We start from the raw sequence: 26,830 nt of genomic DNA, 5'->3' as shown, positions 1-26,830 counted from the left end.
ATCAATTTGTTATCAAGAGAATAAAAAATAATGACGCAAGTATTATGTTGATTTCCTTGAAAAAGTAATCTTGTTTCATGTAGCAATTTCAAGTTATCTATTGTGCATTTATTACGCTATAGTGTTTCACACTATGTTAACGCAATAATTGATGTACACGTAACTGTCCGTGTATGTGTGTATATATATATATATATATATATATATATATATATATATATATACAGGGTGATTCTGAACAAACGTTTGTCTTTAAAATATCAAATTCTTGAATGAATTCTAAAACGATTTTTCCTCTTGCAAAATTTTGCCCGGAGCTTAGTTTTTAAACTATAAAGGAAAATAGTTAACTACTTACGGAACGAATACAGGAGGTAGGCAGGGACGGCGCGATATAGGCGATTATGTGGGGCACTCGCCGCGATCAGCTGATTGTTATACGCGATGACTGTAACAATCAGTGTGTGTGTGAGAATGTGTACGCGCGCGCACGCACACACACACACACACACACACACACACACACACACACAGATTGTTACAGTCATCGCGTATAGCAATCAGCTGATCGCGGCGAGCGCCCCACGTAATCGCTTATATCGCGCCGTCCCTGCCTACCTCTTGTACTCGTTCCGTAAGAAGTTAACTATTTTCCTTTATAGTTTAAAAACTAAGCTCTGGGCAAAATTTTGCAAGAGGAAAAATCGTCTTAGAATTCATTCAAGAATTTGATATTTTAAAGACAAACGTTTGTTCAGAATCACCCTGTATATAATACATGAAATTATTATGCGTAAGAGTAATATAGAATAGTAGTATACAATCTCACATTTTTGAAAAAATAAAATATAGTAATATTAAATCTTCATATTTTTTTGAAAAAGTAAAAAAATCCTAAAGAATAAAATATTTAACTTTCAGGAAAATGCCTTTTTCTGGAAATTCAAATTTTATTATATTTTTCAAGATATATATGCGCTTTCTCCTTAGCTATGTAAACTACAATCCCCTAGTGAGTATAATTTGCAGATATAATTGTGTAATCAACGTAGTATTTGCAATGAGATCTTATCTTCGCTCTTCATCAGGGGCGAAAATAAGATCAAAGACATGAGCATTTCTTTGTGTAAACATTACATTGCGTACCTGGCGAATTTAAGGGCACAAGAAAACAAGCATGAAATTAGGAAAATTATATCGATATCGTGTAAAATTTATACATGTCATTGACAAGGTTTTCTAACTTTAAAGAACTTCATTACAAGAACAAGAACCTTTTTCGTACATATGTCACGAAGCTATTATCTACGGATCTTATAAACAAAGAATTTACCAAATCGAAGAAAAAGTATAAAATAATTAATCAAACATAATTACGAAAATAAAAAAATGGAAAGAAAAATCGCAAAATTTGAAACGCACTATATTAATATTAAAACCGCAAACATCAATGTTGCGAAACAATTTAAAAATGTGTATGAAAGACCAAAGACTATGAAGTCGCTAAAACCGCAAAAAATCTAAATACATTCGTGTAATAAGATGAATTCGGAGGAAAATGATTTGATTCAAGTTACATTATATTATATATACATACATTATTATATTATATATACATACATTATTATATTATATTATATATACTTTCAAATAATTTATTTTAATTCCTGTCTCTAATCAAAAGAAGAATTGTAGCAAAAATTGTTTTTAATTCTTCATGAAACACATTGCAATCAAAGAAATTGTTTTATTAATATATGTATATATATTAAAGATATATATTAAATATATATATATATATATATATATATATATATTAAAGATCTATGTGTACCTTTGTAATATATCCAGACTGTATTATATACATATTTCAATTTTTCATTATCTACATACATGTATAATTATCATGCATCAATAATAATGAAAAGATTTATGTTTTAAGTTGTATATATTTACATCGCAACTCTGATAAGAATTTTGAACAATTTGTAATGTTCTACTTTTCTCATAAAAATCACAATATTTTATGAACATTTGTAAAAAACATAAATGCATCTGCGTAAATGCCTAAAATAATTGATGTCATGTAATTATTTCATCATAGTGATATAGACATAGGAAACTATCCGTTATTCTTTTGATTACATCATATTGATCATTTTCTTGATTTATTTTACGATAATATTACATTTCACTCTTTCATGCAAAAGGAACTTCCACAAAGAGATGAATACTAAACAAATCGAGTCATTGTTAAAGATAAAGATAGAAAAGAAAATATTTCTCTGAATCAACAGGACCAATCTAATATTTAATTTTATTTTTGCATTTGTAATATTGCAATTCATGTGATATTGTATCTGAGATTTTTGGATTTATTTTATTTTAGATTGATACTTCATAATTTCCAGATGAAATCTTCGAAGAAATGTCAATGACAAAGTGTTTCTCAAAGATTAACATTATGGAAGAGAGTATCAAAACTAGAATATAAATGTATTTTTTTTAATATGATGAGATTACAAATAAGTAACATGAATCTTTACATCATTTTCTAATGTATTTCTATACTTTAATACTTCATTATATAAAGTTGCATTAAATTTAGATTTTTTTTTTAAGTAGACGCATCTAGATATTTGTGTATCATAATTCAGGATTGTTTGACATCTTTAAATGATTGATGATGTATGAATTAAATGAAACAAAAAGAAACAGTAGCTCATATTATATAATAAGTAAACTTTAAAATAATTTCTTGCTAATGGTAAAATGATCTATAAATATTTACATACATACGTTGCATGCGCCCCAAAATGTTAAAATTTGACACTTTATATCTTAAAGAATTAATGTACCTGAGTGTACATTCATGTGAATCCATGGTACATAAATATTTTTAAATAAGATTAATGAAAAAACACCTTTTGATACACCTATAATGTTACTTGCAGAGAATATCGGATTGAAACCTTATATGCCATGAATATTTTCAACATAAATTATATTAAAACCAAATTATTCCACAGACTTTAAAGAGAATGGTTAATGATGTTTTTTTATTTTAACAGTGTGATAAGCATACAAAAATATTTTATATTCCTTTTCTTAGAATAAAAAGGATAAAATTCTATCCTCAGGTAAAGATAATTTCGATTTGATGATCAAAAAGAAGATATTCGACAGGACATATAAACCGCATGAGAATATAGATCGTATAAATTGTTTTGATTGTAAGTCAGTTATATCAATTAGAATTTCTTTGATTTCTCTTTGAATTTTAATTTGGTTTTTCATAGAGTTCAGAAGCTGAAAAGATAAAAACATCTCTAAAGAGAAATCTGGAGAACGGAACTGAGAAAGCAGAACTAAAAAAGGTCCAGTTCAAATAGGCAGAACTGTTAACACAAATAGGAAAATAACAGACGCCATAGGTATCATTTACTATATTTATGAATACAATATCATTTGTATGGTTGGATGTCTGTTAAATTTAACACGTTTCTTGGTTTTCAGCACTTTTGAAATAAATAGATAAGAAAACTAAAAAAATAAAACAAAGACAAACAAATATGGACAATAATATCGCGGAGATTAAGCAACTTTTATTTTCTAGAACAGAGACTTTAATATATCCTCAAGATTTATCAATGCTATTTTATACTGATTCAAGACACTTAGAACAAAAACATAAATCGAGAAGAGATATAGAGAGGAAGATTATGTTGTAAATATAAATATAATTATTTTAATTATTCAGTATTTTCTGTTTTTTATTAATATAGTCACATCTTTTGCAGATCAAGAAACTATGTCTAACTGTTAGAGGATGATAAAAAATGAAAACTAAGCGAGTGATGGAAAAATTAATGTCCAACCATGTTTCTTTTATAGTTAGCAGGGAAGTAGTAGAAAAAAAGATTTATTTAAAAACACTGTTATAATAGAGACTGTAACCGTAAGTATCTTTTAACTCTGTTATATTCTATTCCGAGTAGAGTGAATACGAACATTGTTTTTTAGAAGTCTTGTGCAGTTGCAATAAAGAAACTTCACCGTGATATGGATACAATTGAAGACTCAATAAAGGACTGGCTAAAATCAAGAAAATTTTCTAAAAATATTCCCCCCTCCCTCTGTTGAATAGAATATCTTTCTTAAATTTTTTTATGTCTATTTTATTTTTAAACAAGTTATATATTTTTAATGTCTTAATAAAAAACATCTAGCTATAAAAATATGTATATGGCTGGTATCACATCGAATCAGACAAGTCTTAGTCAACAATTTTTTAAATAAAAAAATTTAAGATGATTTTTTTTGTTTAAAAAATTTTTGATTGAGACAGTCTTGTCTAATCTATGATGTGATTCTAGCTTATGTTTTATTTCTGTGGGACAAAAATTTGTTTTCAAAAAATTTTGCACAAACGTTTTATGACAACGTTTGTCAAAACGTTTGCGATAACCGGTGAGTAAACATTTGACCAGATGAACATTTGCATGTTTTATAAACGTTACAATTCAAACGTTTTTGAAACACTTGCACAACTTTATGTGTTGGGGATTATTATTATGGTAAAAATTAATTTGTCATCAAGGAATTAAGACTAATCTTGTTTAACGTCGCAAATTACACATCGCAGAAACAACCCCTTTAATCCGTCAATCGAAAATCGATAAGTTAAGTGATCGCGTGGATCAATTCGGTAAGTACCTAATAATCCTATAAATTACCAGAGGGGGGCAGATAATTGATTTAGACGAACGAGCGTCCCTAATTGATTGAAGTCATCCGCCAGAGACGGCTCGTAACGTCACACGCGATTTGTCATACACGAGACCCGTATGAATTGAATCTCGCCTGTACCATCGCGCACTGACAATATATAAGTGCGAAAGTGAATTAACCCAGAACTCCACATTCACAATCGCGCCGTATCTTAGATGCGGGGTTACGAACTTGGCCAAGATGCATTCGTACACGTTAACACATTACAGTAAATATAATTGCATCTCTACACATATTTTGTTTTTCTATTTAATTTTTTTGTTAGATTTTTCTTAAGGATGTTTTGTACCTATTTTCAAAATATTGAGAATTTAATGAAAATTGTACAGAATGTCCTTACATATGTTTAGAATCTTCAGTACAATTTTTAAATCGATTCACTAAAGCGTTCACAAGTTATAAGGATTTTAATTTGCACCGAATTAACATGTGTTCTTATGGAAAACGTATAACCACGTCGATTCAAATGACAAAAACACATGGAAATAATATTCAGAATTTGTTTAAAATTTGCAAAAGTGTAGTTTAGATACAGAGGAAATATTTGGTCAAATAATATTATACAAGTACTAACTGGTTAAAAAGATATTAAATATAATTCAATGAAATTAGCTATGTATCTGACACAAGGCGAAATTCTCTGCCAAAAGTTAATCATTTCGATTAACAAAATTCGGAATATTTCAGTAAAAACGCAATAAATATTAAAAAATACATCTCTGCACTGTAGCTAAGATCAAATTGTAATATTCCACGCAATTTCTCATACTCAAAATACACCAAAAGTGGATATATTCGTCAATATTGATTTTCAGCTACTTTTTGCTGGGATTGTACATACAAAGCATCCTTAAATAATTTTCCTTAGATAAATTTTTTTTCTACGAAATAAGATTTCATCAAAGAGATTGTTTAATCCTTAATTTATGTAATATAGTGTTGTCTTTATTTAATTGAATGACCAAAAATATAATACCATTATTTTGCTAGATTTAATATTTTTTCTCTTAATGTAATAAGTTTCCTCCTATCGATGAATTATTGCAAAAAATATACTAAATATGCTTAAATCGTGAGATAAAAGAACACACACGATTGGCCAGCGTACATCATTTTTCATTCACGTCGTTTTGGCAATGTTCCTTATCGTGGCGACGCATAGGTCGGAGGAGAGAAAGCTTTGCTATTCCATTAGCGGTAAGATTCTTATCGGTCTGATGTATTTCGCTGATCGAAGTTCCCGAGAGGATGGCACATCAAATTTCTTACTTGAAGAACGAGAAGCTCTCGAGATCCGAATACGGGCAAATCGAAAATCCCGGATGGAGCACATGCCGGGAAAGGGATAATCTTACACTGTGAACAGGACGAAGACATGGTCCATCTACACCGTACAGCTTGGATTACGCTTCATTGTGGTGTACCCTTACGGAACGAGACACCAATCTATCCACCATTGTAATCGAGTGTGTACCTATCGCAACGTAAACGAAACCTGTATAGAGATCCTTCTTCAACGAACCCGAAAATTTCTTAGGCTTCCCTTCCGCCCGGATGTGCTTCCTTCGTGTTTTCTCGCATTTCCTTCGCGGTAATAAAAGTAATTTAGAGCGCGTGATGAGATATATTCATTTATCGAAAAATAAAAAGTTTTTTTCTTCTTAATAATAAATAAGCCATTCCTGAATTGTAATCGATTAAGAAAGAAGTTTTCACGAATTATGTAAGAATAGCAAAAGATCAATAACAAAATCTAACTCTTCTTCAGTTAATCTTGAGAAAAATTCACTTAATATTATAGAATCTTGTTCACATAAACTTGCATATATACATAAATTATCATAGTAATATAAATTATCATAGTAATTTAATATAAAAATTACAAAAAAATTATATGAAGTAATTTTGAAAATAAAAATTATATCTTCAACAGAAAATATCCTGTTCGCCAAAAACATCTATTCTTGAATATCTGTATATTTTCTCTAATGTACACGTATATATCACATGCATCTATTAGAACGTCTATTGAAACGCACACAAACAATAATTATATTTACTTGTCTTAATGCTAATTGCGATTTAATATAAATAACCTTGAAAACAAGACAGGAAGCACGTTCACCTTTACATTTGCTGAAGTGTAAAGATTGTCACACGTGTACGACACCTCGATATTTCGCAATAAAGTTATAAAACTGACAAGGAAGGTCAGTTATTTGTCACAATGATAGGCACTTTACTAAATAACTGCTAAATCATATAGACGAACGCGTGTCGGATTGGCAATTCAAGGAGGCGCAACTAGATGTTTTCTTCTCACTAATTCGCTGTGTGTGCGCGCATTGAGTAATACGTTCTTATCCAATATTTTAACAACATTGGATAATATTTTGTCCTTCGCTTGATGTGTTACATATGGGAGAATAATATTATTTCACACCAAAAGTTATTGCATTAAAATACGTCAAATTGATCACCGATAAAGTTATTAGTAATCGAATGATTTCAGCGTATCACGCCAAATGAGATCTCCCTCGTAATTAAACTTATAATTACCCTATCACGATCTTGCCGAGATTAGTTTCGAATCTCGGTGAGCGCGTTAATAAATTCGCGTTTCTCACGAAGTGATGAGAAATCAAATGAAAAAATAAAATTCGATTTATCAGCCACCGAATGGATATTTACCTTACAACGTAACGCGCATATTTGTTCATTGACTAGGGCACATACCCGGTGTATTCACCCTATATCTATACCGCTATTATTCACTTGAATCCCGCTACTCACCCCCGTGGGTCTACTTCCGTTCGTCGCGTATACTCGTAAAATAAATCGTATAATCGGATAACGAGAGCTGCCTCCTCGCAGCTCGAGCGAATAACTCGCGATAACTCGATCTCGGCGCGAATCGTCTTGCCCGGCAACCTCGCCTGACCAAACGTATCGACTCTACCTATGTTATCAATATCTCGCTAAACCGTTGCGAAACAATCGCCTTAATCTCTATAAGCGAAGCGCTCATGTCGAGCAACGATGCTGCGAAAAATTATAATTTGATAACTTTGTTTGAAAGATAAAAATTATATAATCCATTCGGTTTATATCATATTTCTTCTTATTTAAATTTAATTAAATTAAAATGTTGAATAATTTTTAAAATTAAACTCTAAGTATCTTTATAATTAAATGTTTAATATTATTCTTCTATTCAAATAAGATTGATAAAATTAGATAAATAATGAGATTTTTTTATTAAATTATTGTTATACATTTTTTATATGTATGTTTCTAAAATTTGATTTGGAAAAAATCACTACTTTATAATCGAAAATTATTCCATGTTTCATCAATTTTATTAATGGAAAATTGATTTTAAATTGAACAAATTGGTCGCAAAAGAGCTGTAAATCCCCGATATTCTGTATAATATTTGCTTGTATAAACTATATAAACATCATTCTGATTGCAGCTAGAACCGATAATTTTCGCCTTTTCAATTTCGAAATCGTCCCATCAACATTTTCGACATCGTGACGCCTGGCGCTATCATTAACGCAGAATGCGCGCTCAAAGAGAAAATAAGCACTTTGACCCGTTATCAGTACTCGACGATTACACCGGTCATTGACTCAAGAATCCGTTACTTGCAGCCATGGACTGAATACTCTGAATAATATTGTCGCTTATACGATGATCCAAGTAATTCGAAAACTGACGCGAAAAACGTAATAAAAATAACATACAAAAAATAATGAAATCTCCACGAGAGAATTCATGATACGCCTTATAAAATAATCATCGTTACATTTTTTCAATTTGTCTATTTTTAGACAAATGTCACGAAACTAAATTTTCTTGAATCTGTCTCAGATTCTATCTCTTATCATGATTTTTTTAAGTACACACGTATATTATGCATATGTGTATAACACGCATATCTGCAGTCAGCATAAGCTTTTCCATTATCGCCTCGAGTACACATCACGCGCGCCAGAGAGTGCCTCGATGTGCCAGATTGTATTTGCCGGCAGACCGATCCCGCGTTTACCGTCTGACCCGCATTCCGTCAAGCAGCCTGAAATTTCGCTCTGCGTTCGTGTGTCCCCCGTCTCTTCTTCCGCATTACCTCCCAGTGAGCGCAGCAAGTTCAAACGCCTCTCGCACGCGCCTCCGCGCCGATCGACGGAAATTTCTGTGTATCATGGTGTTGGGCGCCGCGAAAATATTATTCCGCTGGCTGAAGGACACCTCAAGTCTACCTACATGATTTCACAGATAATCCACCTACATGATTTTAATAAAAGATGCAGCGTTATTTTCCTATACCAGCGGACTAATGACTTTAAATAATATTCATAATCTGAAAAAATTCCTATCTTGAAAATTGTCATCTCTCGACGCGATTGCATTTTTGCGATTTAATACCGCTTAAAACTTTTAGATATATTTAATAAAAATCATGCTCATTTTTATTCGTTGTCAGTTTATATATTTATTTCGAATTTTTCTTTCTGAATACATTGGTTGCTAACGTACAATTCATTTTCAATACTTTTAATATTAGCACAGACATATGAATGCCAGAGAAATAAAATAAACAAGGAAAATTTTAAGGAAGATTGAAATATGGTGGAATGTCAAATTACAATGCCATACATTCTATTGAATATACATTTAAAAATAAACTTTTATTTTCGTAATTGCAATTGTGCTTCATCTCGAATTTAACTGACGTCAAAAAGTGGATACCCAACAAATCATCTTCAGCGTAACTACATGACGCCGCCTAATAAAGCCCTACCAAGATAAAACGCATCAATCAGCATGTATCTCATTAATTTATGACATATTTGATATAACAAAAAAACAATTTTATAATCGCATTGTACACATACAATTATCAAAATTGAGCGCGAATTACAGCTTGTCAAGGTTAAAAATTCCGATTCTACGAATAGCATGTTACTTTGTGACATTTAGATGTTACGCAATATCATCACGAGATTAACACGTCATACACGGTTGTTTCTCAAAGTGTCGTATAATTTAAATTATAAATGTATATGTCAAATATTTTAAATAATTCTTTTTAAATCTCTCGCTTTCTGTGTTATAACATTAACATTTTTTTAAAGAAGAAAAATTGTTTATAGCTAATGAAATGTGATAGCATGTCAAATATTTTAAATAATTCTTTTTAAATCTCTCGCTTTCTGTGTTATAACATTAACATTTTTTTAAAGAAGAAAAATTGTTTATAGCTAATGAAATGTCATAGCATGTCAAATATTTTAAATAATTCTTTTTAAATCTCTCGCTTTCTGTGTTATAACATTAACATTTTTTTAAAGAAGAAAAATTGTTTATAGCTAATAAAATGTCATAGTAATCGGATATAGTTATTATATTTTATAGATGAAAAATAATGGATTTAAATCTCTAAACGAAGCATCTGCTAATTTGATAAAATATTGCATATATAATTGTTATATAGTATATTAACGAAATATATTATATAATTTCATATAAGATTATGAAAATTTTTCATGCACCTTTTCATATGTTTACATAATCAATATTAAATGACAACTGCGTTTAGCAAGTTTAACAAATATAAACATGATATGCAATACTATCTGTGAATAATATTTAAAGTCTTTAATTTGTTCTTGTTTAAATGGAGCTGAAAAATGTTGATAGAATTTGTTATTTTTACAAAGTTATCTATAAACTTGATTTTGTAGAAATGAGCAATATGTAGTCATTAATAACTTTCTTTTTCATCGACGATAGTTACAATGATAATACCCAAAGTATACAAGAAATGCCGCAAATAAATGCATCTAAAGAGAAGACAAATATATTCGCAAGAACTTATCAAAACATCTAGTTCATTTGAAACATAAATAATGGAGATAAATTGACAGTGATATTTGCATACGGAAAAAAATCGTATAAATCATGGTAGTCAACAAGCAGAACACGTGGACACGTTCACGATTGTACTTCCGATTATTTCATATTTCATATTAAACATATATCGACGACTGACATATTAAATGATCCGCAAACAAACCGAAATATAAGTACTTCTAATTATCGATATTGATTTTTTAATACATATAAGATGTAAGTTAAGATTCGAAATATCGATTAATTATGTGGCACAATTGTGATCTATTCACTCATCATATTTCACGTTTTCGAGACGATTGACTAGAACGCGTTGTCACATGCCTGACAATTACCACTGACAATTATCATCTTATAGTAACCAAGGACACGAGTTCTCACAAAGCAAACGCTTAATTGAAATAGTGCCAGCACGATAAATGCCGACATATGAAATTCAAAGGAGTGTCAAACTTACACTGAACATCACTTAATGTGACAAACATATGACATACCATTTGAAATCGGTGAAACGAAACATGTGTGTTTATATTTGTGATCACGCATCATCTCTAACCGTTAACACACCATGATCGAATGATAAATTGATACTTGAGATTGACAGATCCATCTCGCAGAGTTAATTGTACATCACTTTCACTTACGATTAATGAATTAGTATTAACTATTAATTCGAATTAATTATTATTAAATATTAATTTCAATGTAATCTCTTAAGGACAATACACATTCGATTTGTTCGTGCAAAAAACAGTTATAGTCGACCATGGAGTAATAATTCTGGTGATAATATTAATTAAAATTGTTTGATTACTGTAAAAATACTAATTATTGTAAAAAAAGAAGTATAAATATAAAATACATTATGTTTGAAAGTGTAGAAAGAGCAATATGTGTCAAGGTAATCTTCTATTATTATAATAACTAGAGAGAAGGAGTGTAAATATTTTTCTAAAAAATTATCTTATTAAAATATATAAAAATTATCTTATTAAAATAAAATAATAAGACTGTATTACGTAAATGCGGTTACGTAAATGAGATACTGTTTAAGATACCTTAACAAATAAATATAGCGTACGATTACAATATCAAAATCTGGCTTCTAATAATAATATATCAAAGATTATAATATAATGTGTAATATATTATAATAATGTGTATATATAATTAAATTTTTATATATTGTGCGCGCGCAGTGTTAAGTCATCGCATTTATTTATACGCGTTGCGACACTTGTTGTCATGAAAACATGATATAACAAAATAAATGGGTATAAATACCATATATCACATATTTCTAAAGTAAAAGTAAGCTGAAGCATTCCTTAGACAACTCATAAGTCCTTGTAGCTTTTTATATGTATTGATTTGTATTTATATGTATTGATTATATGTATTGATATGTATTTATATGTATTGATATTTTTATATGTATTGATTTATATGTATTGAAAACAATTAATTGTCAAACTCTAGTCCCAATTAAACTTAACTAGCTTCATAAAATCTTTTTTATAATGTATGTGTTGTGATATCATATTACGATAAAGAATTTTTATATATATCTTTCATATTTTTACCAACTTTTCTAGAAGAATAATTTTAGTTATGATTGCGTTTTTTTTTCTACTCCATCGTATTTTCGCAATAATTTCAATTCGTTCTCTCGTAAATTGATATAACTCTTTAGTCAGTATACCACGCACGGCCTTCTCTCTAAACAGCAAGATAATTTCGTAATATCGCAAAAAAGTTATTCCTTTCTCTTTTCTTTATCTTATAAATTTCGATATCAACAGCTATTGCATCGTGTTGCATCTTGACATAAAAAGCAAACGTTTATCGAAATGAAATGTCAGCAATACTGATAAATCAAAAAAACATCAGAGTAATACGTCATACTTTTATAGTCTGATAATATAGTCTAATCATACACTTGTATCATTATGTATTTGTATATTGAAAATAATCATTATCGTCGACCAATATTATCTCAAAACTACGTTGTCAAATTCATAAATATAACTGATAACGCGGTAACATGAATGATAATTAATTGGATTTGCTATTAAAAAATATATTTTTTCTTCATTCGTGTCTGGCTCTTATAGCCTGTGATCTTATAGCCCTTTCGAATGCTTTTCACATAGAGAGTCTTACTATCTTATTAATATTTTTTTATTTTTTAATAGATTATTTATTTGAATTATTAAAAACATGTGTGTGTATGTGTGTGATCCGAAATAAAAATAATATAATTATATATATCTTATAAAACATAAAACTTTACATTTTCGTAACCAGTACTAATTAAATAATAATGTTTTATAAATAATTACAATTATATTATGTGTTAATATCAATATTTTTATATTACATATGTGTTATACATATATCACTTTTCATTTAAAGTATATAAAAAGAAACACACACAAATCATTTTAATTATATATCTCGATAATTGAAATTTCGTCAAACATAATCACAATTTTAAGTCTGTATAAATTACACATATAATTATTTCTATAATAATTGATGACAGTCTTTTATAAATACCAATTTAAAAAAATTTCTTCTCATATTATAAATTCCTTGCACCTTTAAATAAAACAGGATAATTATTAAAATATCATTGATGTATGCTTAACTTATACAATTAATGATTCTAAAGCATGACAATGTAGAGCAGCATATCGCGTGATGTTCTTTTTTATAATCGGTCTACTCTAGAAAATTGCATTATCGCAATATATTTTACTGAGACTGAACTACTAATAATAATCAAGACTATAAGCGAATCACCATGACCGTGAGGTCACACGCGCAAATCTTTCATTTTTATTATTTTACGGAGACTACAACATGGTTCACAATCATGGTCGCTGATAACGCGCGATCTTCTTAAGCAGAATTTCTTTGCAGTTTCGCAGAGAGTGGAATATATCGGTCTACGTGACGCGAACCACTCGCTTGCGAGTAACCACGCGAGTGACAGTGTCGCGTGCAAGGGTGGCCTTAAATTTCGTTAAGGCTATACACTCCGTCGTCTAGGAGGAACCGTTCAATCTCTTAGCATCAAATTGATGAGATTGGCAGTCGTTCTCAGTGCGATAGTGACATTAGTTGTGTTCGTATAGCTCTCTCATTCGTGATCAGGACAATAATATATTGACGGATTCATTGATCATCAAGCTATCTCCTTGTCATTCGTTGTAATATCCTGTTGTGATCGAACGCATGTTAGTCAGAGTACAACTACGCTTGAAATCCAGGTATCATCCTTTTATACTAACATTGCTTTACATTGCCTAAATTGAAAGTTTAGCCAGAATTATATCGTAGAAAACTGATAAATGTAATTTTCAGTAACGAAAGATTAAAAATTACTGGAGTAAATTATTGGAATGCTATGTTTCTCATCATAATTATTATGCCTATCATTTCTATTTTTATAAATATACTAATAATATATACACAAAGATATATTTTCGAATAAAATTATTGAAAAATTGCATTTCTATTGCATACAGAATATAGAAATAATAGTTTTTCAGATACCAATGTGCAAATTTTTTAACAGATTAAACAATCTGGTTAAATATGATAAAAGTATTACGCATTAACATTTTAATGTAAAATGTGAACAGAAAGGTTAAATATAATTTACAATTTGATTACAATTGAGAGAATATAATTATTGCATAGATATAAGATAGGCAAATTAAATCGCTTTGAACATAATATGTAAGTAATAGTTCGACTATAAATTTTTTTAATAAAATATCTTCTCTTTACGTAATATATAAAAATCTAGTCGCTCATTCGTTTACCGCAAATAATACAAATTTTTAATTTAAAGAAATTATTAGTCTTTTTAATTCTAAACATTATGATAAGAGCTGTTATTAAAACACGTATTTATTATATTAATTTCTACACAAATTAATTAATATAACATAATTAATTAATAATATAATAATGTTTATTTAAATTAGATGTAGAAAAATTATTATTTCTATATATTAATTTGTGCAATATATAAATCTGTACAAACTTATCATTTTAAATTATTAATAAAAAACTTATTATATATAAAATAATTATATAAAATAACGTTAATAATTATAATTATACAAAATAACGTTAATAATTATAATTATATAAAATAACTTATATAAAATAATAAGATTATAAAGAGATATAAACCACTACTATTTGCGTTTTATTTTTAGTACAAGTAGACTGAAAATAACATACACAAATATTTTTTTTAATTGAAAATAAAAAGGCCAATGTCCTATTCAAAACAGCTTTTGAAACGACGTGCGATTATATATTGAATTCTAAAATGCAATTTACAATAAAATAAAAAATAAAATCATATGTTTCGAACTTGTGATTTTAAAATTTTCCCTAGTGGAAATAGATATTACAGAATACTTTATATAAATACAATATATATATATATATATATATATATATATATATATATATATATAAAATAAGATTATTAGTGAGTCTCAGAACACGTTACAAAACAAAAACGTGTTACTAAAACTGTTACATAGAGATGTCTAAAACGATCATATTAAAATGAAGGTAAAAAAATAAAAATAAATCATAAATAAAAAAATACATACATATAAAATACAATATAAAGTCGAAATATTAGATAAAAATTAATTAAATTAATCAAATTATATATAGAAAAATAATTTTTTCTGATAATTAGAGAATGGCGGTCGGAAATATAAAGTTTTTTTTTTCAATGTGAATGTGTGCAGTACATAATTCGAGGGCAATCAGTGATCTAAACTCTAAACGTACTATAATACAACAGGATACCCAAGATAAATTTCCCGATTTTAGCAAATAATTGAGATGGCGAGCGTGGATAGAGATCTCGAGGAACTCATGTCCCACCTGGGTGAATTCGGCAAATACCAATTCCGACAGTACTTACTTCACTTGCTTGCCGCGTTTACGGCCGGCCTGCACATGCTGAGTCTACTGATGGTCGCGGCGGTGCCGCCGCATCATTGCAACATCCCACAAGTGAATTTGTCATCTTCCATCGAGACACATAACTTGACCTTTCCCGACTGGAATACCTCGATCGTTTCGGAGCATCTTCCGCGTCCTCTCGACAGCTGCCACTATCTAGATCGTGACAACATCACTCGAGAATGCGACTCGTGGACCTACGATACGACATACATCCAGTCATCACGCGCCATGGAATGGGACTTCGTATGCTCGCGACGTTGGATGGGCTCTGTGGCGCAATCCTCCTACATGTTCGGCGTGTTTGTTGGTGCAGCCACCCTAGGCACCATGGCGGATAAGTACGGCAGGAAGATTATATTTTACGTATCCATCGTGGCGCAGCTAGTGTTCGGAGTATCGGTGGCTCTTGTGAATAATTATTACATTTTTCTAGTGATTCGCTTCTTGTACGGTATCTTTGGCTCCGCCGGTGCTTACATCACCGCGTTTGTATTGACGATGGAGTTGGTAGGTCCGTCTAAGAGAACGATGTGCGGCGTGTTAATGCAATTGATTTTTGCTGTAGGCTTTATGGTAGTGGCCATGTGGGGTGCTATAATTCAGGATCGTATGTGGCTGCAGATCGTGTACGGGATGCATAGCGCGCTTCTGCTCGGCCACTGGTGGTTAATGGACGAATCTCCCAGATGGTTGTGGGCGCACGGTCGCGTCGCCGAAGCGATCATCATCGTGCAGAGGGGTTTAAAAATAAATGGCAGCGACGTACAGGTGGACGCGGCCAAGCTTATTAGCAAATCAAAAGCGCAGCATGAAATCAAAGAGGAAAAATCGTATGGCGCACTGGATCTTCTCAAGACGCCGAATCTCCGTAAAAAGACTCTCAATATATGTTTTAATTGGTTCGCCAATTCGATCGCCTATTACGGACTGACGCTCAACATGGGCAATCTGCTCAGCAATCCATTCCTCACGCTATTTCTCAACGCCGTGATGGAGGCACCAGCCTCCATCTTCGTAATATTTGTCCTGGACCGGACCGGCAGGAGAGGTCTAATTAGCGCATGCATGATGATCGGTGGTGTATGCTGCATCTTTGCCGCCGGCATTACTGGCACGACCGGTGAATTGGCGAATATTATCAGAATTACGATAGTGCTGGTGGGCAAGTCCTGTGTGGCCGCCTCGTTCGCCGCCGTGTACAATTACACGGCCGAGCTATTTCCCACAGTGGTGAGAAACACCGCGGTCGGTATCGGTTCCATGTGCGCGCGTCTCAGCAGCACGCTCACGCCGATGATCTTTTTGCTGGATTCATTGGACCCACGAATGCCAACCGCGCTCTTCGGATTCGTCGTTCTGACGGCGGGCTATTTGGCGCTCTACCTACCGGAAACGCTGAACCAGCCGATGCCGGAGACCATGGAAGACGGCGAAAACTTCGGTAAGGGCGATACCTGTTTCACCACCTGCATGGGCGGTAGAACGAAAGTCGCCGCAAACGATATCGCGATGGAGCAAGCACACGTGGAAGATGAGAAGGGAAACTTTAATAATATATAAAGTGTACTGTCGCTAATAAAAAATTCATAAGGTGCCTTCGATCAGTTCTTATGGTTATATCGCGGAGTTAAAAAAAGACGCAAAGATGTTTATGCTGACAACGTAACATGAAGTTATTAAGTTACTGGTATTAAAGATACCGATTAGACTTTTTTTAGATTCCAATTTTATAATACGTACAATTCATCAATGAAAAGAAATTATTTCATATATAATTATGCATTACATATGAAAAGTTATTATTTAAAAATTATGTTTTGGAATTGCATGTGTGATATTGATATAATATTGACAATGTTTTATTACATTATATTATAATATTATTAATATACATTGTATTATAATATTAATAATATTATATAATCTTATTCTATTTGTGCAAAAAGTATCGAAATGTTTCAAGATTTTAATAATAATAATAATACAAATTTTATACATGTATTATATCATAAAAAAAATAATAATTTTATAGATAAAGAATACACATAAGAGCAATTTCGATTTTGTAAAATGTGTTTTGTTGATTGGATATAGCAGCATTATATATATCATACACTTACATATATGACACTTATTGTACATATATCATACATTTCTATACATGAGCGTGTGATAATCATTAATCACAAAAATTTCAATTTCATGGATGAGCAATCTCCGAAGAAGAAGTTATTAAAAGTTTAAGTGGCACTGTTTTCCCGCTATCGTAAAATCCATCGCCATAAAATTCCTATAAATAATCCAGGAAAATCAACGAATAAATTCGTTTATATCTGACTTATCTTGTTACTTTCAGCAAGATAAATTGGCCGAGAAAAGTTTAAGGGCTGCACGAGATAAAGCGAAAAACGTGCTTTAAAACGTACATATGATCTTAATGGCGAGGATAGCAATTCCGAAAAGATGTTCCGAAGAGATTCTCGGTGAAACCACCAATTCGCTCCTCTCCCTAGCTAATGGAAAAACTTTGTCGCCTAGTTCAATGCTTTTCCAATCATAAAGTTTGAAAAATGGTCGCGTCAGTTATCCGATTTTTTTTACCGTTAAATTAACGATGGTAAAGAAAAATATCTTCCTAATAAGAAAAAATCTTATTCCTGAAAAGTTTCGTGAAATTTTACTAAACAACCTAAATTGTTGCGACGAAAACGTTGCAAGATATACACAATTATCAATTATATTTTATAATTATATTTTCTTTAATTATTATTACCATATATTGTACATAATATTTTATTTTAGATAAAAATTTCAAATATTTGTATATTATCTATATTAAATTTAAATTTGTGGTAATAAAGAAACTGTTTTATGATAATTAAATTATTACATTATCACATTAAGATAAAGATTCTATGCAAATAAACCTTGCAGTTAGTTATCGGAAATCAAATTGAATTAATACAATGCGAATTAATCATAATTTCAATTTTGGTTACATGTCATTTTGAATATCAAATATATACATATATTGAAGAATTAAAAATTAAATATATTTAATTATATTTAATTGTACTTCATTAAATAATGTGATAAAGTAGAATTATCTTACTCATTAAATTCTATACTTCAAAAAGGTGTTATGCATCTTTGCAGCTGAATGCTAAGTACTAAAGTGCAATGTGATTACTATAAAAGTTTCTGATCCTCAATGTCATTCGAGTTATCGCGCTACTCTCATAAAATCTAACATTAAACAAACATAAAATGTATATTTTGCAGGTATATTTATTATCTAGAAAAATATTCTTCAGCATTATATAATTTATGCGCAAACTTTACATGACATGGCTGACAACAGCAAGTTTTTCCGCTGTATTTTTCTATTTTCCGACAGTAAAAAATAACCATCGAGCACAACGGCGCAATGCTGGTTGCCTCTCTTTTTTTACGATGATTCGAGTTTAACATGAGATCAATATATACATCGTCAATGACTTTCGCGAGATTCGCAAAATGCTATGAGATCAGCTGTAACGGTATTAGTAACGTATTCGCGCTTGGATTTCGTTTGCACGAAATTCCATATGAGCGTAAAATCACCATCGATAAAATTAAATATACTTTGGCTCTAAGTCATGATACTAAATTCTGACGATTAAATGTGAAAGTGTATTAAATTGTAGATGAATAATTTATAAGTATAATCTTTAGAGAAAATGGAATTTCATTATCAAATATTTGCTGAGCAGAGCGCACGCATTAGTTTTGCTTTTCTTGGCTATAGAAATCGTTAATCATAATAAATTATCATTCAGTGAGAGATGAAGGAACAATGAAGATATAATTAATACCGCTTGGAGTTCTATAATTTCAACAAAACAATAATAATTAACACAATGAGATATATTCAATTTCACTATTAAATGATATCTAGAGTATCTAGATATAAATATCTAAAGTATAAATATCTATAGAAAAAATTAGAACAAATATCAGACAAAATTCCCGAAAATAAGAATGTGTCTTCGAAAAGCGGAACAACTTGTAATTGCGTGTGCCGCAGCTCGTACAGCTTATATATATGTAAATCCAATCCTGAATCGTACACTCACCTGCGTTATCGAACGCGTATAGGTCCATGCGCGAGGGATGCTGGAGCGGGAGATACGAGAGCACACAGTGGCAAGAAGCGCGCGTCGCCGACTGAACTCCCGCTCTGTGCTCGCCCATTAAATCGCGGAAAACGTTGCACCAGCGCGCGCAACTTTGTCAAACATGGTGCGTCCGCTGCCACAAATTTGATCTCGCGTAGAATTGGATCGCAAAAGTGCCTTTCGTATTCCAAGATTTATCGCCGATTTTTAGAAGACGAAGACTTATGGAGGACGACGAAATAGGAGAAGATGAGAGATCTTCGTTCAATAAAGATCAAATAACTGTGTAATTAATTTGAATTAATTAAAGTTCAATTATTTCGCAGAATCTCGTTCTGCATCAAGATATAATTCGACAATATCCAGTACCAGTTCTAAAAAACAACATATTATTATTTGCAAACTATTTTTGACATTTTCGTAGAACTTTATGATTAATAAAAAAATGATAGTTATAATATTATACATCACACACAGTCCATATAATTTAAACTAATTTATAACTATGTTGCTTAAACTTATGTGATAATAGGGATCATCATTTAATCATTTAGAATTATTTTATTTATTAAATGTCGAATAAAAAAGTCTTCTTGAAAAATTTCGAAATAATGACACATATCTTTTCAATTTAAGCACGTTTTCTTTTTGAGACAATAAAAACAGAAATGAATTTCAAATTTTCATTTCCTACGCAAGCTCCAGTAGAAGTCTGTACCGTTTAGTTTCCACTTTGATAGATGGAAACTTTTTATTGTGCTTTCATATCTCTTGAGCAATTTACGAATTTGTTTTTTAATCGGCTCTTAACTCAAACCGATTAAAAAACAAATTCAATTTAGTACAAAGTGAATTTCATTAACATCTTCATTTATATCTTTCACATAAACTTTATAGAATATATTTGTATCCTGAGAAAAAAAATTGTTCTGATTCAAATCAAGATATCAAATTAAACAAATTATATTAATTATTAATATATTAAATTCTAGCAATGTATTGATTAAAATGATTATAATCATTAAAACAATTTAATATTTGAAATTATCAATAATGTAATTTCTTTTGTTTTATTTATATAATATATTCTTATATCTCATATATTTATATAGCATATTCTTTTGTCTTATTTATTTAATTTTTTTCTTATGATTTTTTACATCTTATTTTTTTCTACATGATGTTGATTGTAAAATAATATTATTTTTTTAATATTTGCTCATTCTCTTACATATTGGTAAATTTTCTCACGAGAAGATAATTATATTTTAATTATCGTCACTAGACTTTAATTAAATTGAGGCCATCTCTGAACACACCATAAAACAGTTGGACATGTCCTAATTGCGAATTCCTGGTGACTCGTTTATAAGCAGCGGGGATACAATACATTGCGCCATGCAAATTATTCTAATTAGTAAAATCAGCATACAAATTTTAGCTTATCTTTATATGCAAAGTATTTCGAATATCGATTAAATAAATATCAAATTAAAAGTTGATTAAAAGTGATTTTTTTGTTAAAGATATATTTTGAGAAGTTTTAAACTACATTATCCTCCTATATTTCTTTTTAAATTATATTTAAAATAACTTTTTCCTTCTTTCCAAAATTATACAATAATGTAAAGTAGCAGTTTCATTAAACAGTCATTAATGCGTTTAATTAAACAGTCACTACAGCATTTCAAAATTTATTTAAAATTTTATTGACGCTTATTTTAAATCTTATCATTTTATGTAAAAATTAATATGTGGCTTTGTACAATTAGATTGCATCTTTTCTAAAGACACAAAGAAACAATGAGCCAATTAAATTTATTTGTTAAAAAATTAAGCATCAAGATCTAATTATGCTTTAGAAATTAAAGAAGATTTCCATTTTTAATATTGTAAAATAATAATTATATAAAATTGAAGAAATCTGAAAAATATATATCAATATGTTTAATTCTTCAATTAAAGTATTATATGTTCAATTGATTAATATTCACATCCACAGCTTTAATTGCTTATTAATTACAAAGATACACGCACAATAAACTGATGTAAAATATGACATAGCATTATATGCATGACATTTCTTTAAAAATGATATCTATGTATATAATGCTTTTGTTAGTACATATACATATGCAACATATGTAATGTCACATAAAAATGTGTGCGACTCTCATTTTTCTCTCCTATGCCGAGTAATTAATCAACATTTTTTATAATTTTAATGATTACTCAACATATATGAATATAGTGTTAACTTTTTGTCATTTCTTTAAATAGAAAATGAAAAGAGAAATACAAGTGTAAAGGGAAATACATCGATGCAGCTCTTATAATGCAATTCTTATCTATTTATTTCAAAATACATTGATAAAATATATATATGCGCATATTTTTTTATCTACAAATTATCCCAGAGATTTTAACCTTAATATTAACAAAGTTCATGGGATATAAAAATTAATTTTTCCGAAATTTTTTCTTTCAAAGAAATTTTTAATTTTTGGTCATTTCTGATATTGAATTTTTAATAATTAAAAATCTATAAGCGAGTTTAAATAATAAATATATTTCGTTATTAATTGCAACAAATAATTCGCGAGAAACCTCTATTATTTTAAATATTATAGGTCGAGATTTTTCTCTTCCGGAATATTTCGCATATTTATATATATGCATCGCTCTCTTTCCTTTTGACATCGCATTAATACCTATGATGGATACAGTCGTAATGGTAACTTCGCACAAAAGTTCGAATATTCATGTTTACCAATCACTCAGGAGAATTTGTACTCTAATAATATGTACAAGAATATACGTTCGCGCTACTCGCCTGAATCTGTCAATCATCATCACGGATGATTAATCAATTAGGCATGCGGTACATAATACCTTTTCTTCAATAATAATTCGAGCTCATTATAATCTCCTCGCTCTTTTCTTCTCTTCTTCATAACGCTCAAAATTACAGCGGTTTTTCGATCGTTGCTTTTTTCGCGGAAAATGACTATCGTGCGCGTACGACAATGCTATTATTATAATGGCATTACACGACATTATCAAATATTACCATGCGCGACGAGAATTGTTTAAGGACGAGCTGTCGACTATGGCATATCCACGTTACTAGGTAATTAATGGAATGAATACAATACGCACTAGACAACAGTAGTAGTAGTAGTAGCATCAATTACTGGATCTTGCGCACTTGTTATATTTTTTTTCATTTCGTATTATAATTATTAAATGTATATATAATGGACATGATTGAACGAATCAGCTTTTGTTTTAGTTAAATTAATCAAATATCACTTAAAACTTTTTTATTAAGTGCGAACATTATTATATTTGCTCTTCTTTTTAAATTATAAATAATTTAAAAACCGACATACAAAATATAGGTAGATAAAAATCAAGAAAAATTTATTAAATGACGACAATTTATTAAAGCCGACTTTACGAACGAATTTTTAGATTTGCTCATGCGAATTCGGCAAGTTAAATAGAGTTAAAAAGGCTATAAATATTTAATGTAAAAATATAATAAATGTTTATGACACGCATCGGCTTCCCATCCGGCGTTGTCATCCGCGGATAAAAAAAATAAAGAAAATATATATATTTTAAAACTGTTATCGCAATTACTGTGCATATTCGATCGAGATATGATTTCGACATAGATACGTAATTGATGGCTAAAATTGCTAAAGAAGGCACATTGTTAGACTTGTTTGAAACAATTCACAGTGATTCAGTCCTGCTTCTACTTCCCCAGGCAACAAGACAAGATTTCGTATACGAAAATACTTAATATATAAAGAGGTCTTCGCCCGCAATATGTTCAATAAACATACATCTAACAATTATTGCTGTGTGGACTAGCGGCAATTTACTCTTCGGCGTCTTCAGCGTCTAAAATACTCTTAAAGTAAAATGGCTGGAAGGGATATCCTACACCCTCGTAGAACTTAGTCATAAACTCGACCCTAAAGCACAAAACAAGACGAAAATAATGAAAGATATAATAAGAAGCTATAATCATCGAGATATTGCGTCTCATTGACACTCCATAATCAATAAACATAAAAAAATCATAAAAAATAAATGTCGATGTCAGTAATAAAACGACAATTTAGATGATAGATCGTGGATAAAAATATTTTGAAAAATTAATACAGAAAATTTGTGATATTTATCAATTAAAGCTGCAAATTAATTGAAAGTAATTCTTATTAATCGAAAGTTGAATTTAATTTGTCTCTTCTCTCACATCTAAAAAAAAATTTTTTAATCTTCTTAAAAATTCTTAAATTTCTTAAAACCAGTCTTTAAAAAATTGAAAGAAACATACACGTGAGATCATCGTACGTACCAGTGAAGTCGAAGTGTATGAAGAAACGCCGACAAGCCCTCCATCATGACAAGAATGACAATGGTAAAGAAGGCCCAGATGGCAAAGGTGAAAAATAGTATGATGCCATTTTGATACTGATCTTCTTCAGCGCCTAAGCCTATCCGCAATACTCTGTTCCAGAGTACTTCAGATAGCTGGGAATGAGCCAAAGACAGCGCCCACAACCGTAGATAGGAGGCAGTGTGCGAGACGGTAGACAAGACGTATTCTATGGTGTGGATGGATTGATAAATCATCAGCTCACCGAAGTCATCTTCATTGTGACCGTGACCACCTGCCGCATCGTTACTCGCCTCCGTGCTCTGTAATTCCTGCGGCTGCAATTCGATGTCCTGGGACGCACTTCCGTTGCTCTACAGCATGAGCAATGCACGTACAATGTCAGCTAACGTCAGCATTTCATTTGTATTTGCGATTAAATACGGAACGTTAATTTTATCGATATGGCGGATACAAACAAAATATATTTCATCATCTAAATGATAATCTATCTCATTTTCATTTATATTATATATTTCACATATTATAAATCATAATCATTTTTATAGTATTTTATAAATATTCGCAAAGATTGTCTCTCACAAATTTGCAAAAATTATTAATTTTATAATTAAAACTAATATGAGATAAATTCCGCATTATCGAAAACGCATTAATGAAAATGTATTATAAATGTACTATATAAAATAAATAATTTCCCTAACATTTCAAATAAAAAGAAAAAAATGAAATATCAATTAACACAAATTATTATTAATGTAATAAGTATAATATTATGTAATATAATTAATGATAATTGAACAGATAAAATAATGCGTTACTTACGTAAGATTTCCCTGAATTTTTAATTTTTTTTGAGCATATTATAAATAACGGTTTTCCAAACAGCATTACGGGGACGCATGCTAAAGCGGAAAACAGGAGAACTTTTTGCAAAATATCCTGCCCCTCAAACATGTATTGAGAGCAACCCGCGGGCACATTGGCATTTTTGAAGAGCATCATGTTAATAAACGTAATCAAAACTGATGGTGCACAACCTGGTCTTCGTCCTTCATCTACAGTATAATACACCATATTATACGTTAGCGATGATGCGCGCGCGATTACTCTAACAATAAGATAAATTTAATATTTACCGTCAGACGAAGCGTTGTACAAAATCCATTTAATAAACATCAAGGCAGTCATGTAAAAAAACAGGAAGATAAGGAAGAACAATTGCGGTAGAAATTCAAGGAAGAAGCTGGAATACTTCTTGAAATACCTAAAAAATTACAATGCGACGTGATAAAATATACAGAGATCGCGAAAGATTTCATTCATTTTCTTGAAAAATAATGCAAGTATTTTACACGAACATAACTTTCGAAATGCTTTCTATTCTTGTTATATCAAGATGCTATTCATATATTACTTAATCATGCTAATACATATCTTCACACACATAGGAAAAAGATATTGTTCTCACGATTTCGTGATCCAAAGGAGCTCAAGAAACATCGCAGTTTACACTGTTCTATATTAATATATTGATACGTAAATAAAATTTATATTTTTGATAACATTTTATATACTTAGAATATATTATATGTATAAAGTAATTTTTTCATCAAGACTGCAATACTTACATAATATTGACCACGTTCACGCACACACCGAAAATCATGTGTGCGACGCCGATAATGATGGATAACTTCATTTTGAACGAATTCTGAAATACAATTTTGTTGTGAGCGAGCGACCAAACCGGATCTACGCCGAAAGGATATGGCTCCTGCAGATAGTGTTTCGCCTTCGCCTCTGGCAACAAGTCCAACGTCTTGTTATATGTTACATCGTCGATCGTATACGTGGCCCTCCAACTAGATCCGAATATGTTAACTGACTTTGCAAATATATCATTGTAGATGAAACCGCAGTAGATGGAGAACAGACCCATGAGGAGGATGATGTAACGACCGCCGAAAAATAGATTCCAGATCTCATTGTCCGATTTTTGAGCGATGATCTTCTTCTCCCGTAGCACCATGACAGCGCCAAAAAGCGTCAGTATCAGTCCTAAATCAGCAACAAGTCACACCAATAATGATATGTGAGTATACCATATTTCACGTATTTATTATTTTTCATTCATTTTTTTTTTTTTCTAATTTATTCACCGTGACCAGCATCGCCGAACATAATGCCGAACAGAAAGGGAAACGTAATGATGGTGTAAAGCGCCGGATTAGCCTCGCGATAGGACGCCACGCCGTATGCATCAATCAGATTTTGAAATCCTCTTGTAAATTTGTTTGTCCTGTTAAACGTCGGGGGATTTTCATCCGTATGGATCACGTTGAGAAACGATGGTATGGAACTTCCGCATTGTTGCTAAAAAACATATCCCACGTTCTTTCGTTTCATGCTTCATGTATCACATTTTGAATTATTTATTATTACGACCTGCAGATAGTCTCACAAAATAAAAATATTACATGTTTCAACAAATTATAAATTACTTGTTAAAATAAAATTTAAAGATTTTTATTGCGTC

The 26,830-nt window shown here is 30.6% G+C and overlaps 3 protein-coding genes and 1 long non-coding RNA gene across 6 annotated transcripts in view; 2 read left to right on the top strand and 2 right to left on the bottom strand.

The window, feature by feature from the left end:
- Positions 1 to 19,950, bottom strand: part of Superdeath (Suppressor of ER stress-induced death) — a 33,537-nt gene extending 13,587 nt beyond the window's left edge. The window contains exon 1 of the mRNA XM_083089897.1: positions 19,836 to 19,950. The gene's annotated coding sequence lies outside the window, so the exon portion shown is untranslated. The remainder of the gene's footprint in view (positions 1 to 19,835) is intronic.
- On the top strand, positions 9,376 to 11,608 carry LOC145966120 (uncharacterized). The gene is made up of 4 exons (XR_014436963.1): positions 9,376 to 9,623; positions 10,591 to 10,926; positions 11,069 to 11,335; positions 11,429 to 11,608. It is a non-coding gene; the product is annotated as an uncharacterized LOC145966120 (long non-coding RNA).
- LOC145966110 (organic cation transporter protein) lies at positions 13,624 to 18,575 on the top strand. Its single transcript, XM_083089914.1, has 2 exons — positions 13,624 to 13,985; positions 15,583 to 18,575. Exon 2 carries the CDS (start codon positions 15,595 to 15,597, stop codon positions 17,278 to 17,280), a length of 1,686 nt encoding a protein of 561 aa, XP_082946040.1. The 5' UTR covers positions 13,624 to 13,985; positions 15,583 to 15,594; the 3' UTR covers positions 17,281 to 18,575.
- Positions 19,951 to 22,207: 2,257 nt separating the features above from the next.
- The window catches only part of Vha100-2 (V-type ATPase subunit a family protein Vha100-2), a 31,400-nt gene continuing 26,777 nt past the window's right edge, over positions 22,208 to 26,830 (bottom strand). For all 3 annotated transcript variants that reach the window (XM_083089909.1, XM_083089911.1, XM_083089910.1), the window contains exons 9-14: positions 26,454 to 26,667; positions 25,923 to 26,352; positions 25,431 to 25,558; positions 25,117 to 25,349; positions 24,250 to 24,644; positions 22,208 to 23,863 (exon numbers count right to left, since the gene is read on the bottom strand). In XM_083089909.1, coding sequence (XP_082946035.1) covers positions 23,767 to 23,863; positions 24,250 to 24,644; positions 25,117 to 25,349; positions 25,431 to 25,558; positions 25,923 to 26,352; positions 26,454 to 26,667 — 1,497 coding nt within the window. In that variant the 3' untranslated portion in view covers positions 22,208 to 23,766. The remainder of the gene's footprint in view (positions 23,864 to 24,249; positions 24,645 to 25,116; positions 25,350 to 25,430; positions 25,559 to 25,922; positions 26,353 to 26,453; positions 26,668 to 26,830) is intronic.

Source organism: Camponotus vicinus, unplaced genomic scaffold (assembly GCF_025532165.1).
Source record: "Camponotus vicinus isolate PSW18456_S1 unplaced genomic scaffold, iyCamVici1.0 SCAF_2, whole genome shotgun sequence".
NCBI lineage: Eukaryota > Metazoa > Arthropoda > Insecta > Hymenoptera > Formicidae > Camponotus > Camponotus vicinus.
This window is presented reverse-complemented; position numbering and strand designations above follow the sequence as displayed.

What these genes read in the sequence shown, in the direction of transcription:
- LOC145966110 (XM_083089914.1), top strand. Translation starts at nt 15,595, where the DNA reads ATGGCGAGCGTGGATAGAGATCTCGAGGAACTCATGTCCCACCTGGGT.